The 11,609-nt window shown below is 36.6% G+C and overlaps 5 protein-coding genes across 13 annotated transcripts in view; 3 read left to right on the forward strand and 2 right to left on the reverse strand.

The window, feature by feature from the left end:
* Nucleotides 1–23: 23 nt before the first annotated feature.
* Nucleotides 24–3,896, forward strand: Coq8 (ubiquinone biosynthesis protein COQ8, mitochondrial). Of its 5 annotated transcripts, none has more exons than XM_018032591.2 (11): nt 24–387; nt 739–932; nt 1,099–1,623; nt 1,694–1,913; nt 1,977–2,186; nt 2,428–2,543; nt 2,611–2,773; nt 2,834–3,036; nt 3,172–3,324; nt 3,403–3,503; nt 3,569–3,896. In XM_018032591.2, the coding sequence occupies exons 2-11, from the start codon at nt 741–743 to the stop codon at nt 3,741–3,743; spliced, it is 2,058 nt and encodes a 685-aa protein (XP_017888080.1). In that variant the 5' UTR covers nt 24–387; nt 739–740; the 3' UTR covers nt 3,744–3,896. The 5 variants fall into 5 exon arrangements, with proteins under 5 accessions (XP_017888080.1, XP_017888079.1, XP_026673340.1 ...); XM_018032590.2 differs by lacking the exon at nt 24–387 and adding an exon at nt 543–666; XM_026817539.1 differs by lacking the exon at nt 24–387 and having other exon boundaries at nt 830–921.
* A 677-nt stretch (nt 3,897–4,573) lies between these two features.
* LOC108629751 (40S ribosomal protein S6-like) lies at nt 4,574–6,025 on the reverse strand. The gene is made up of 5 exons (XM_018032596.2): nt 5,922–6,025; nt 5,538–5,742; nt 5,319–5,464; nt 4,875–5,075; nt 4,574–4,787 (listed from the first exon to the last, which is right to left on the reverse strand). Exons 1-5 carry the CDS (start codon nt 5,925–5,927, stop codon nt 4,590–4,592), a joined length of 756 nt encoding a protein of 251 aa, XP_017888085.1. The 5' UTR covers nt 5,928–6,025; the 3' UTR covers nt 4,574–4,589.
* Nucleotides 6,026–6,119: 94 nt separating this feature from the next.
* LOC108629753 (gamma-glutamylcyclotransferase) lies at nt 6,120–7,735 on the forward strand. Of its 2 annotated transcripts, XM_018032602.2 has the most exons (5): nt 6,120–6,444; nt 6,521–6,628; nt 6,716–7,014; nt 7,088–7,192; nt 7,473–7,735. In XM_018032602.2, exons 2-5 carry the CDS (start codon nt 6,524–6,526, stop codon nt 7,492–7,494), a joined length of 531 nt encoding a protein of 176 aa, XP_017888091.1. In that variant the 5' UTR covers nt 6,120–6,444; nt 6,521–6,523; the 3' UTR covers nt 7,495–7,735. The 2 variants fall into 2 exon arrangements, with proteins under 2 accessions (XP_017888091.1, XP_017888090.1); XM_018032601.2 differs by having other exon boundaries at nt 6,120–6,628.
* LeuRS-m (Leucyl-tRNA synthetase, mitochondrial) lies at nt 7,187–10,638 on the reverse strand. Of its 3 annotated transcripts, none has more exons than XM_026817537.1 (6): nt 10,521–10,638; nt 10,077–10,284; nt 9,611–10,004; nt 8,658–9,541; nt 7,737–8,572; nt 7,187–7,630 (listed from the first exon to the last, which is right to left on the reverse strand). In XM_026817537.1, exons 2-6 carry the CDS (start codon nt 10,165–10,167, stop codon nt 7,415–7,417), a joined length of 2,421 nt encoding a protein of 806 aa, XP_026673338.1. In that variant the 5' UTR covers nt 10,168–10,284; nt 10,521–10,638; the 3' UTR covers nt 7,187–7,414. The 3 variants fall into 3 exon arrangements, with proteins under 3 accessions (XP_026673338.1, XP_017888077.1, XP_017888078.1); XM_018032588.2 differs by having other exon boundaries at nt 10,361–10,638; XM_018032589.2 differs by lacking the exon at nt 10,521–10,638 and adding an exon at nt 10,392–10,472.
* A 115-nt stretch (nt 10,639–10,753) lies between these two features.
* The window catches only part of RpL13 (ribosomal protein L13), a 4,026-nt gene continuing 3,170 nt past the window's right edge, over nt 10,754–11,609 (forward strand). Inside the window, exons 1-3 of one of the 2 annotated variants that reach the window (XM_018032599.2) lie at nt 10,754–10,841; nt 11,314–11,463; nt 11,532–11,605. In XM_018032599.2, the coding sequence (XP_017888088.1) occupies nt 11,321–11,463; nt 11,532–11,605 (217 nt within the window). In that variant the 5' untranslated portion in view covers nt 10,754–10,841; nt 11,314–11,320. Of the gene's footprint in view, nt 10,907–11,313; nt 11,464–11,531; nt 11,606–11,609 lie in introns of both variants that reach the window. The other variant, XM_018032600.2, reaches the window with a different exon arrangement.

Here is an 11,609-nt window from a genome sequence, read left to right on the forward strand (position 1 = left end):
ATAATTGAAGGTGTTTCAATAAATTGTAGAATTTCTGTAATTTCTTAAATCATGATTGATATAAACTATCGTTAATAAATCGTACGTAAAATTTAAAAAGAGCTCCCCCTCCCCAAGTAAACTTATTGCAAGGAAATACATATGCAAGATAACCTACCGTTAACAATGATTAATGACTACAATCAACTCCTAAATCATAACATATAATCAAATTATAGAAAACGGAAACACGTGTCCCAGAAATTCAAAGGAAACGATTACATTAGATTAATCTTTCTTACGTTATATGCATCGTATATGTACATACAAGCGAAGTAAAGATTCAGTTTGTACACATGTTTCGAAGTCTTTGATACTTAAAATAATCGCATCAACTGAAAGAAATAGGTAATTATGACTGTCCCTTTTATTATAGTATAAAAAGTACATTTGATTCGTATGGAAAAACACGTAGAACAACGGACACGGTTCTGACACATTATTCTATAACCTTCCTCCTACATTTCAAGGTCTGCATTTATTTTAAACACACGTTCCGATACCATTAATATTCAAGTACGTAATTCTCTTAAGTCACTATGCTCCTTATATGTAGCTTATGAAAAGCGATTTGACGTTATTCAAAGGCAGGAAGGATATTTGCATTAATTATAAAATGAAAATAATGTAATTCAATCGTTTTACGCCCTGACAGAAATGAATATCTAATATTCTGATCGTAAATATATTGTATTGCAGAAATGTCTCAACACCGAATATCTGATGTCATTGGTATTTTGAGAGGAGCTAAGACAGTAGCTGATGCTCTCATCAAGCATCAAGAAGAAACGATTAAGCATGCTGTACAGACCTCAAGTTTAAAAACTAACGTTGAGAAATGTGCAACAGACTGTTTTAAGACACTGAGTAATGTAAAACCAAGTAAGGTTCCTGTAAGTTTCAAAACAAGCTGAAAATCTTTCATAAATGTCTGTGGTATAAAATGAGTCTGTTCGGAAGTAACAAACATTGCTGCTATTCATACCCTACATTTTTACTAACATAATTAATGTCGTGAATGAAAATAGTAATTTTCTGTATAGCATAATGTATACACAGGTTCAAGTGGCAAAAGAATTGAGAGAAGTGGCTGAGAGGATAAATGTTGTTGAGAAAGGTATAATTGAATTTGCGAAATTAAGAACCGCGGAGATCACTGGAATGCCATTAGATCTGAGTGAACCTGTAAAAACTGGCAAGACCAAGTTACACGTTTATAATCCTGCCAAAGATCCAAAAGAAGTGGTAGTAGAAATGGATGTAACAAGCGGGAAACCCAATCTTGACATTAAAGAGAAACAAGAGAAACCTTTAAAGAAGTATACAACTGTGAAAGAAAAGATTGAGACGATATCGCTGGATAATGAGATACCTAAGATTGAATTGTCTGAGAGGGAGAAGGAAATTTTAAGAAGATTAGAATTAGAACATGAAAAGACCATGAAGAGTCAGAGGGTAAAAGAACACGTTCCGAAACCGGACTCTGGAACAATGGCACATAAAGTGACGGAAGATGCGAAAGTAATTTCGAACAGCTCGTCACCTCAAGTTAAACCAAAACCATCTGCTAGGCCGAAACAAACTGTAAGTCTCTTAAACGTTTTATATAGATTACACAGACAGATATACTGATAACATAATCATTATTTCAAAGCTTGCACCGAATGCAAAGGCGCAGAAAGTTCCAGCTACCAGATTAGAAAGGATGGTAAGCTTTGGAACATTAGGAATCGGTCTTGGTGTTGGTACAGTCGCAGAATATACCCGTAGAACGCTTGGTTTAAAGAAACAAAGTCTTGGAGATACATTCGACAGCTTATTTCTCACTAAAGCAAATGCGGAAAGAATAGTTTCGACTTTATGTAAAGTGAGAGGTAAGCAGTTCAACAGTTTATACAGATTTTCTTTGAAGTGATCGATGCACACTTTCCCAATAGGCGCAGCTTTGAAAATTGGACAGATTTTAAGTATACAAGATGAGACTATTATAAGTCCAGAATTACAAAGAATATTTGAACGAGTTAGACAGAGCGCTGATTTTATGCCGAAGTGGCAAGTTGAGAAAGTGTTAGCTAACGAACTTGGCCATGATTGGAGAAATAAATTAGCTACCTTTGAAGAGAGACCGTTCGCTGCAGCTTCCATTGGTAATTTAAATTCTCAATTACACAATCCAACAAAAAAACTTTTTAGATTTTTTGCAATATCCACTATGTGCTTTGAAAATATATGATTTTCTGGAAAAATTAGGTCGTTTTTAGCATGAAAAACTCTATAAAAATCGCGTAGTGGATGTGGTAAAAACAGAATTTTGTGTCGTACAATGTAGCCGAATAAAGCAAGTTCTTAAAAACTGTTCTTTACATACTTGAAACACATTACACACAGGCCAAGTACATCACGGTACTTTGTTAAATGGGCAAGACGTTGCAATTAAAATTCAATACCCTGGTGTAGCTTTAGGCATACAGAGTGATGTTGAAAACCTAGTAGGCGTGATGAAGGTATAAATCAGCTTGTTTTTAACATACTTGACAGTTTCTAAATATACACGTACGTAAACTTTTATAGGTTTGGAATATTTTTCCGAAAGGTATGTTCATAGATAACTTAGTAGACGTTGCAAAACGAGAACTTGCATGGGAAGTGGACTACGTCAGAGAAGCCGAATGTACAAGGAAATACAAACAATTTATGGAACCTTATACGGATTACTACGTTCCTGCAGTAATAGGTGAATTAATCAATTACCAAATCTGCGAAGAATAGCAATAACTTTATTTCACACTTTCAGATGACCTATCGACAAGTCAAATTTTTACAACCGAGATGATAGAAGGAATTCCTGTAGATAAATGCACAGATATGGATTTGGAAACAAGGGAGCACATTTGCAAATTAATAATGAGCTTATGCCTTAAAGAATTGTTTGTTTTTCGATATATGCAAACTGATCCAAACTGGTCGAACTTTTTCTACAACACTAATACAAAACAAGTTCGTATACGAGATATTAATGCCAATAGTTTACTAAAATTCTAACAAGTGAAGACCGGGACATGTACTTTGATGTGTCTTATATGACACCTCCTCTTGTAAGTACTAATAATTGTATTTTATAATTATTTTTAGCTAGTATTACTAGATTTTGGTGCGTGTAGAGAGTATGATAAACAATTCATGGACAAGTACATCGAAGTAATTTATGCTGCGAGCGAAGGCGATCGGAATAAAATCCTCGATCTGTCTAGAGAAATGGGATTTCTTACAGGATACGAATCAAAAGTATGATGCATACTTGTTACTATCATTAGATTCACGAAAATGTAAAAGGGACTGTTTCAACCATTGGATTAATTTCAGATCATGGAAGAAGCTCACGTAGACGCAGTAATGGTATTAGGCCAAGTATTTGATAAGAATCATAAGTATTACGACTTCGGTGGACAAGACGTTACCAGACGGTAAAAATATTTTATTTCGATGTCATTGAAAGTAAATAAACTGATGTGTATAATATCGATTTCAGTATTCAAACATTAGTCCCGACAATACTGGATCACAGGCTGTGCCCTCCACCCGAAGAAATATACAGCCTGCATAGAAAACTATCAGGTGTTTTCTTACTCTGCGCCAAGCTTCAAGTTAAAATAAACTGCCGCGACATGTTTCGCGAAGTATACACGAATTATAAATTCGGTTAAAAATGTTATCATGTAACACTTATGCTTTATATTTTAAATATGTATAGATAATTGTATAAATATACAATTTTTCTCTCGTATTATATTTTCCACTTACGACTTGTAATACAAATAATAATCAGTTATTCATGAGTCACTTTACACTCGAAAGGGCTTTCATCTAGCTAAGAACAATGTAAACAATTACTGCAACAGTACATGGTATGACATGTCAAGTACAGAATACAGAGAAATATTTGAAAGTAAATGAAGTGGAGGAAAAGGATAAGTATGTTGAGTAAAATTACCCGAAAAAAGGTGATCACTTTATGATTCGTCTCAAAGTTCTATCGATGCAAAGGAATAATAAAAAAAACTGTACCAGTTGACGAATTTAACTGGTATGCAGGGATCTCATAATTTATCCCGTACGGCTCGCTTCCTCTCTTTTTCGCCCGTATTTCGATCCCCACTACCATTCTCCTCATGCGCCTTCGCTGACCATGCTTAACATACCTCCAAGTACCAGTCCCCACCATGGTCGCGTCGCCACCACTTTCCAGCCGAGAGATAAATTATGAGAACCCTGCTGGTATGCCGATTACAAGTCCGGGAAATGTCGGCTATCTTTACACCCGACTTTAATCAACAGTAAACCTACCTCTACCTACGCACGTGGACTCTGATGCCAATGTATCTGTCATTTAAGTCGTTCCTAGTAATCTAATAACCACGTTACCAGATGGTATAACAGCTCAGTCTGCAAAGTATAACGGACCCTGATGCCAATGTAGCAGCTTTCTCAAGGAGACGGTAGGAATAGGTATGGTTTTTAAGATTAAAGGCCGAGGTTTCCTTCATTCATTTTTACTTCTGAACGGTAGGCGCAGATTGACTGGACGATTTCGAATCTCGCATAGAAGCGCTGCGTCTTCGTTTCAGTTCCTCTTGGCGCCTGTTCTTCGCTTCCTTTTGCCTTTGCGCCAACAACTTAGCATAGTCTGCTGCTTGTTGTTTGCGAGCCAACGTGTGTCTCCGCTTCAAAGCCAGCCTGTGGCGTTTCCTCTGTAAAAATCATTATCCCGTCATATACACCACCCAGCTTCTGCGGAATTGAAGAAAACATGGATGAAAGAGTAATGAGTGGCTTACCTGCAGAGTAAGAGGAGTAATGAGACGTTGAATTTTTGGTGCTTTGTGACGCACGGGTTTTCCTTCTTTTTGTACCGGGCGCTTCACGACGAAACGACGAACATCATCTTGCTTGGTCAAGTTAAAGAGCTTGCGAATTTTACTTGCTCTTTTAGGACCAAGTCGGCGTGGAACTTCCGTGTCGGTCAAACCTGGAATATGCTGCAAAACAAATTATTAGCATCGATTGTTATACATTGAGGAGTTTGTCAACTAGTTAGTCAATCAGTGTATCGTTTGTACACTGAGAAGAAGTATACAGAATACGATTTCTCAAATCAAAAAACGATCAATTTGATCTCCCATGTTTACGATAGTATCATAAGAAGACAGAATAACTCTTTGATACACCCTAAAACCATGGGTTATTAACAGAAGATTGTTTTACTGAATGAAATTAAATACCTGTTCTCCTTTTTTGACGATGACCAGGGCAAGTACTGAAAGATTAGAATCGACAATGCATCCACGAACAGATTTACGCTTACGCTCGCCGTCACGTCTCGGTCTGTAGCACGAATGCCCCTTCGACAGCAATAAACGTACGCGTCCTATGGACAGGATAAAGCATTGAAAATTAATTAAATGTTCCATAACAACGCTTGATTACAATCGAATTCTTACCATTCGTCAGTACACCCTGTTTCATGGGAAATCCTTGTTTATCGTTGCCACCAGAAATGCGGACGACGTATCCCTTCCATTCGTTACCTAGAGCATCGGCTTCCACCTCGGCGCCCATGCGTTTCTCATAAAATATCCTCAGCTTGTGTTCATCGGAGATTTCGAACAGCTTTTGGCATCCCGTTGCAGGATATGAAACGTTCAACTGAACCGATAACAGAGCAAATGGGTTAGGTTTCTCGGCGGTCCGTGATAATAAGCAATTCGCGTTACACCGATTGTATAATATACGTGTACCGATATTTAGAAAGATTCATTGCGCACGATTCATTAACGATCGTACGTGATATCGTCGAGATTCTCATGATATTTTCGGATACGTACCTTCATCCTGACAAATATCGAGTCGTATGCGTCCTTATGGTATACGTCTCACCGTGTCAGTGCCTTGAACGGAATGGGAAATGGGGGAAATGGGAATGGAACGTGGTCAACGTGGAATTAAATGGGACTGTAGTAGAGAGCACACAAGTGCTGCCAACGGCTTCTCATAGGGTTGTTATTTTTAAGATCGCCTTGAACAGTAGAAAAAGATAAAGAAAGGTCTTTCTTTCTATTCAGGATACAATTTCCGGGCAACCTTCCCTACTCTATCTATAATAACTCCATGAGTTCATTCATCACTTTATTCGAATCATTTTTCGCTATAGGTCCATGACTTTAACACACTGTAGCGTTCGATATACTTCCGATTATTTACGTTTTGCCGTTGTGCTTTCGTAATGGCAGTGACAGTAACAACTTGTAGAAGGTCTCTTGAGATCATAAAGGATATTTATTTAATCAGATTATTATTCATGCCTCGTCATCTTCAAATATTAGAAATACTCCGCACTGATAACGAACGGTAGATATCTGAACCTGTTTCATCGATTCCGACAAAATCAAATTATTCAGCGCACTTCTTTTGTAAACCGATCCAGAAGATGTCGAATAAATTCTTATATTTTGCGTACGGCAGTAATATGTTGACGAAAAGAATACACATTAACAATCCGACTGCAGTACGGAAGGACATAGGTTTCTTAAAGGTGAATATGATCAAACAAATTTTATCATCAAATCTTTTTCACTTTCACGTTAGCCAATTAAGTATTAGTTTTCGTACGTTGCATCAGGATTACAGGCTTGACTTTTTAAAATATTCAAAACGATGGGGTGGATGCTCAGCAACAATTGTCCCAACAGAGAATTATGTCGTCTGGGGAGCAGTTTGGGAATTGGACGAATGCAATATGTACACACTAGATCAACAAGAAGGAGTAGCGGATAAATTATATTTCCCTTTGATGGTCGATATAGAAACGCCCGTTGGCAAGATATTAAACTGCAGAGTGTACCAGCAATGCAAAAATCCAGATGAGCATGTTAAGTTAAGCTTACTGCCACAATGCAGAAGACCTTCGCCACTATATTTGTTAGTTACATTTCATTTCATAATTTCAACAATTTTTTTTGAGTTTATATAATTGTCCATTGTTCCCTGTCAGGGAAACGATACTGAAAGGTGCATATGAAAGTCAGTTACCTGAAGATTATATTAAATTGTTGGAAACCATACCGCATAATGATTACGCAGGAGAGTATGATATTTGGTAAGGTCTTTAATATTTATCTTTATTCCTAGATAAAAAGATCTTCACATGTGTGCAATCTTTTTCTCTGAGAGTGTATACATTAACTGTATTCTTTAAGTATTACAGAAAATGTTTATTTACACAATAAGTATCTTTATGTACAAATACAATTGAAGATTACGTGATGATCTAGTATTTACAATGTTCATTTGAGTTTTATTTGTCTTACCTAATGTAGTATTATGTCGCGATGCTCTTTGAAAGTTTCTCTGTTGAAATGAATATTTTTGAATCGCAGCCTTCCCTTGAAAGAAGTTTAGACTCGATGATCTTACGATTCTTTAAACGTTTCTGGACGTCTCGCGAATTCTCCGTCAAGTCAAGAGCCGCCTCGAGTGACAATTTGTCCAATTCATATTTGGGCACTTTGATTTTTGTCACTAACGCACTATTTACCTATATTAGTATACAATGTAATTAATAAATTGCTCATAAGACGCATAATTACGCTTGTACAAATTTGTATAGAATATTAATAAAGTAATGAATACTTTAGACTTACCCTGACCTCCAACGTCATGTTGTAATTCTTATCGATTTCTGGCCATTTTTGTTCCATGACATCTGTGTCTAAATCTACCTCGTCTTCACTTATCAGATGATGTTTCGCCGCACAAAAGGCACTCCATAATTCGGAAGCGAAGTGCGGTGCGAACGGTGCGAGCATTATAATCTGAACTGCTAACGCGCGTTCATATTCACGGCTCTTATTCATACACTCCGTGCTCACTTTGCGCAAACTGTTCGTAAGCCCTTGCATTCTCGATATTGCAACACTCAACTGTTGAGATTCGATTATATTAAACGTCGCCGTCTTCAAGAAATAATTTCGACTGTCGAACATGTAGTCATCGTCTTTCGTAAATTTTGGATCGGTAGGTTCTGCATGAAGTTCCTCCAAATTCACGCTATTGCGATAATCCGTAAAACTTTTCACCGTCCTCCACAAACGTTCTTGCCAATTTAATATTCCCGGCATAGTCTCCTTACTCCAATATTTATCCGAGGTCGGCGCGTGGTCGGCTAATATGAAAAGCCTGGTTGTATCGATTCCGTATTCGTTTAATACTTCGACAGGGTCGACTCCATTGTGTTTCGATTTAGACATTTTCTCCCATGACGCGATTACCGGTTCCTTGCTAATTTTCTCTATGTACTTTCTGTCCTTCTCCTCCACTTCATCTGCTCTCAGATATTTCCCTGTACTCTGTACTTGATACGTCATACCACATACCATACCCTGTACTAGCAATTGCTTAAATGGTTCTTGGCTGGGTAAGAGCCCTTCCGAGTGTAAAAAGTGGCTCATGAATCTCGCATAATACAGATGTAGCATTGCTGAAATAATACCATTAATTCTAGATTTCTCGAATTCTAAATTCACATTTTCTATCTAAAAAGAATTCATACAATGGATATATACCATGTTCTTTTCCACCTACGTAAAGATCAACGGGAAACGTCGTTTTTGCTTTGTCAACGGAGAACATTTCCTCCTTATTTTTCGGATCGATGTATCTTAGATAGTACCACGAGCTATCTACGAATGTGTCCATTGTATCGGATTCTCTGATCGCTTGGCCTCCACACTTCGGACACGAAGTATTTAACCAATCCTTTGCCATGCTTAATGTACACTTTTTACTCACAGACGAGAAACTTAAATCTGGTAGAGCCACAGGAAGCTGGTCACGTGGAACTGGTTGAATACCGCAATTCGAGCAGTGAACAATCGGAATCGGCGTACCCCAATACCTTTGTCTAGATATTAACCAATCTTGCAGTCTTGAACTAACAGCATATCCACCGATCTTCCATTTTCTTGCTTTAGATAATACTTCTGTAAGTTTAAGTTGTTGTTCTTCGTAATTCCTTAAGGAGTGCCTTTGATATTCGATCCCGACTCTTTCAGAGAATTGATAATCGTCCATCGAGGCGGCAGGTATACCAAGATAAGTATCTCGAAATTCTTCAAATGGTAGTTTGTCTGTTACGAATATTGGCAGTTCGTTTCCGTTAAACGGATTCAATACTTTGGCATCAATCACTTTGATCCCTTCTGCCACATCTTGGCAGTATTCTGATCTGTTCAATAAACTATTTGGAGATATTGCAACGAACTTCGCATGCTCAATAAATTCCGGGCAATTGGTCCAAACATTTAGTGTTTTCGGATAGTTCGGGATGTTTCCTATCAATTGTAATTCAAAGCTCGTCCCATTACATTTGCGTATCCAATTTTGTTGTATTTTCTTGACATCTTTCCATTCCTTCAGTGTCGGATCATCTAAACCTTCGAGTAATGTCCTGACATAAAAGAAATTAATAAGAAAGGCTTATATTTGTTCTTATAATCAGAAGTGCAACGATATTTACTTAGCAAATGCTGTGGTTCTAATGAACCACTGATTCAATAGTTTCTTCTGTACTTTAGCACCTGATCTCCAAGAATAATTGTTCTCATCAACCTGTTCCTCTGCCAGCACAGTTTCATCGATAGGATCCCAATTAACAAATGATTCTTTTCTGTAAACTAAACCATTTTCAAATAACATCAAAAATAATTCTTGTGTCCATTTATAATACTCAGGATCGCATGTAGCAAATTCCCTGTCCCAATCAAAGGACAAATTCATCGCATTCAACTGTTCTTTCATGTTCTTGATGTTATTATATGTCCAGGTGGCTGGGCTGATGGATTTTTCAATTGCAGCATTCTCTGCTGGTAAGCCAAAGGCATCCCAGCCCATTGGATGCAAAACATTGTATCCTAAAATAATGTCGAATCTCTAAGATACCAACTGGCTTTTTTTAATTTTCAAGTTTACTTCATAAAATTTACCTTTCATCCTATAAAAACGAGCAACAGTGTCGCTTATAGTATAAACTCTTACATGTCCCATGTGAAGTATTCCAGAAGGATAAGGAAACATTGATAAAACATAAAACTTCTGTTTTCCATTATCTGTATCATTATATTTATGCAAATTAATTTTATCTCTCCAGTATTCTTCTATATCCTTCTTTATCTCATTTGTAACAGACCCACTCTATAAAAATTAAAAAATAAATGTAATACGTTATTGTAAAAATAGGTAACATTTGTTTATAAAATAAAGTCCGTACGGAGAATTTGCTTATGCCGGTCGAAGCATACCGAGTAATAACGCTCTTGAAGAACGTATTATTCTTACAATATGGCAAATGTTTTTTAGAGAACAAAAGTGTAATCTTCATGCTTAAGTTTTATTATTTAAATATTTAAATACAGACAAACGAAACCTACAATACTCAATTTGTATACACCATGCAAGTTGCCATATTTATTAACAACTGTAAAGAATCACCATTCTGAATTTAAATTATTCAGACGAAATGCTTTTTAATACAGAATGATCTTGATTACTAAATTACATTTAAGGAATAAGATTTTTTTAGAGGAAATATGAAACTTTATTGCATTACATTGGATATACAGTATCGCCGGAAACTGGGGCCCATGTTAAAAAACTGGCACCACGCCACCGCTGTAGTTCTGTACTTCCGGCTAATCGTCGGTACCGTCGGTGCCCGTCCTTTTTCTCGTGTGCGCTGCATAAACAGCTTCGTGAGTAATGTTTTAATTTTCAAATCCGTTGATGTACTGGACATCCTGAGTTAATGCCGTGCAATGTAATAGGAAAATATTATTGTGGTTGCTTTAAATTATGATTAAACAACATATATCCGATTTTCTATCGTGATAAGTAAAAACTTTTTTGATTCTCAGGAGGTTAAATTTCTCGAATTAGTAATAGTAGTAGTAGTAATCGTTTATTTTATACTTTCCAGCGTTGAAACATGTGATTTGATTATAATATACATATATCTATTCTATGTACTATATATGATAATTGTCTCTGTATAATATTATACTACTTGATGTTTATAGTTGTCATACGTTAATATCTCAGCTTTCTGCTTTTGTATTCTATCTGTAATTGTGTTGTTCGTAAACTACCAGTTTAGTTTGTATTCTTTGAAATTTGTTTAATTTCAACCTTGCATTAATAATCACAAAGTTCCTCATTATATTCTAGTAACACAATGGGCAAGAGAAATAATATGATCCCTAATGGGCACTTCCACAAAGATTGGCAAAGATTTGTCAAAACCTGGTTCAATCAGCCAGCCAGAAAGTACCGGCGCAAGCAATGTCGTGTGAAGAAAGCTCGTTCAGTAGCTCCAAGGTAATTAATATAAATTTATTTGATTTCTGTTTTATTTTCATTTTTCAATACTTGATTTAAATTTAAAGACCTGTCAAGCTGTTGAGACCTATTGTCCACTGCCCAACATTTCGGTATCACACGAAAGTTAGAGCTGGTAAAGGTTT

The sequence above is a fragment of the Ceratina calcarata genome, unplaced genomic scaffold (genome assembly GCF_001652005.2).
Source record: "Ceratina calcarata isolate Rehan_Ccalc_2016 unplaced genomic scaffold, ASM165200v1 scaffold586.2, whole genome shotgun sequence".
NCBI classification, from domain to species: Eukaryota; Metazoa; Arthropoda; class Insecta; order Hymenoptera; family Apidae; genus Ceratina; species Ceratina calcarata.

Bases quoted from the DNA above. Each gene is read 5' to 3' on its own strand.
- Coq8 (XM_018032591.2), top strand. From the start codon at position 741: ATGTCTCAACACCGAATATCTGATGTCATTGGTATTTTGAGAGGAGCT. The intron at 1,624-1,693 runs GTAAGTCTCTTA...ATTATTTCAAAG, and splicing joins CTGCTAGGCCGAAACAAACT to CTTGCACCGAATGCAAAGGC. The intron at 3,037-3,171 runs GTTCGTATACGA...AATTATTTTTAG, and splicing joins ACAACACTAATACAAAACAA to CTAGTATTACTAGATTTTGG.
- LOC108629751 (XM_018032596.2), bottom strand. The intron at 5,076-5,318 runs GTATTTAATTTC...TTTGTTTTGCAG, and splicing joins TCGTCAAAAAAGGAGAACAG to CATATTCCAGGTTTGACCGA. The intron at 4,788-4,874 runs GTAAGCCACTCA...TGATTTTTACAG, and splicing joins TTACTCCTCTTACTCTGCAG to AGGAAACGCCACAGGCTGGC.
- LOC108629753 (XM_018032601.2), top strand. From the start codon at position 6,524: ATGTCGAATAAATTCTTATATTTTGCGTACGGCAGTAATATGTTGACG. The intron at 6,629-6,715 runs GTGAATATGATC...ACGTTGCATCAG, and splicing joins AGGACATAGGTTTCTTAAAG to GATTACAGGCTTGACTTTTT. The intron at 7,193-7,472 runs GTAAGGTCTTTA...TTTGAATCGCAG, and splicing joins GCAGGAGAGTATGATATTTG to CCTTCCCTTGAAAGAAGTTT.
- LeuRS-m (XM_018032588.2), bottom strand. From the start codon at position 10,471: ATGAAGATTACACTTTTGTTCTCTAAAAAACATTTGCCATATTGTAAG. The intron at 10,005-10,076 runs GTAAATTTTATG...ACATTATTTTAG, and splicing joins TCGTTTTTATAGGATGAAAG to GATACAATGTTTTGCATCCA. The intron at 8,573-8,657 runs GTATATATCCAT...GTATTATTTCAG, and splicing joins CGTAGGTGGAAAAGAACATG to CAATGCTACATCTGTATTAT.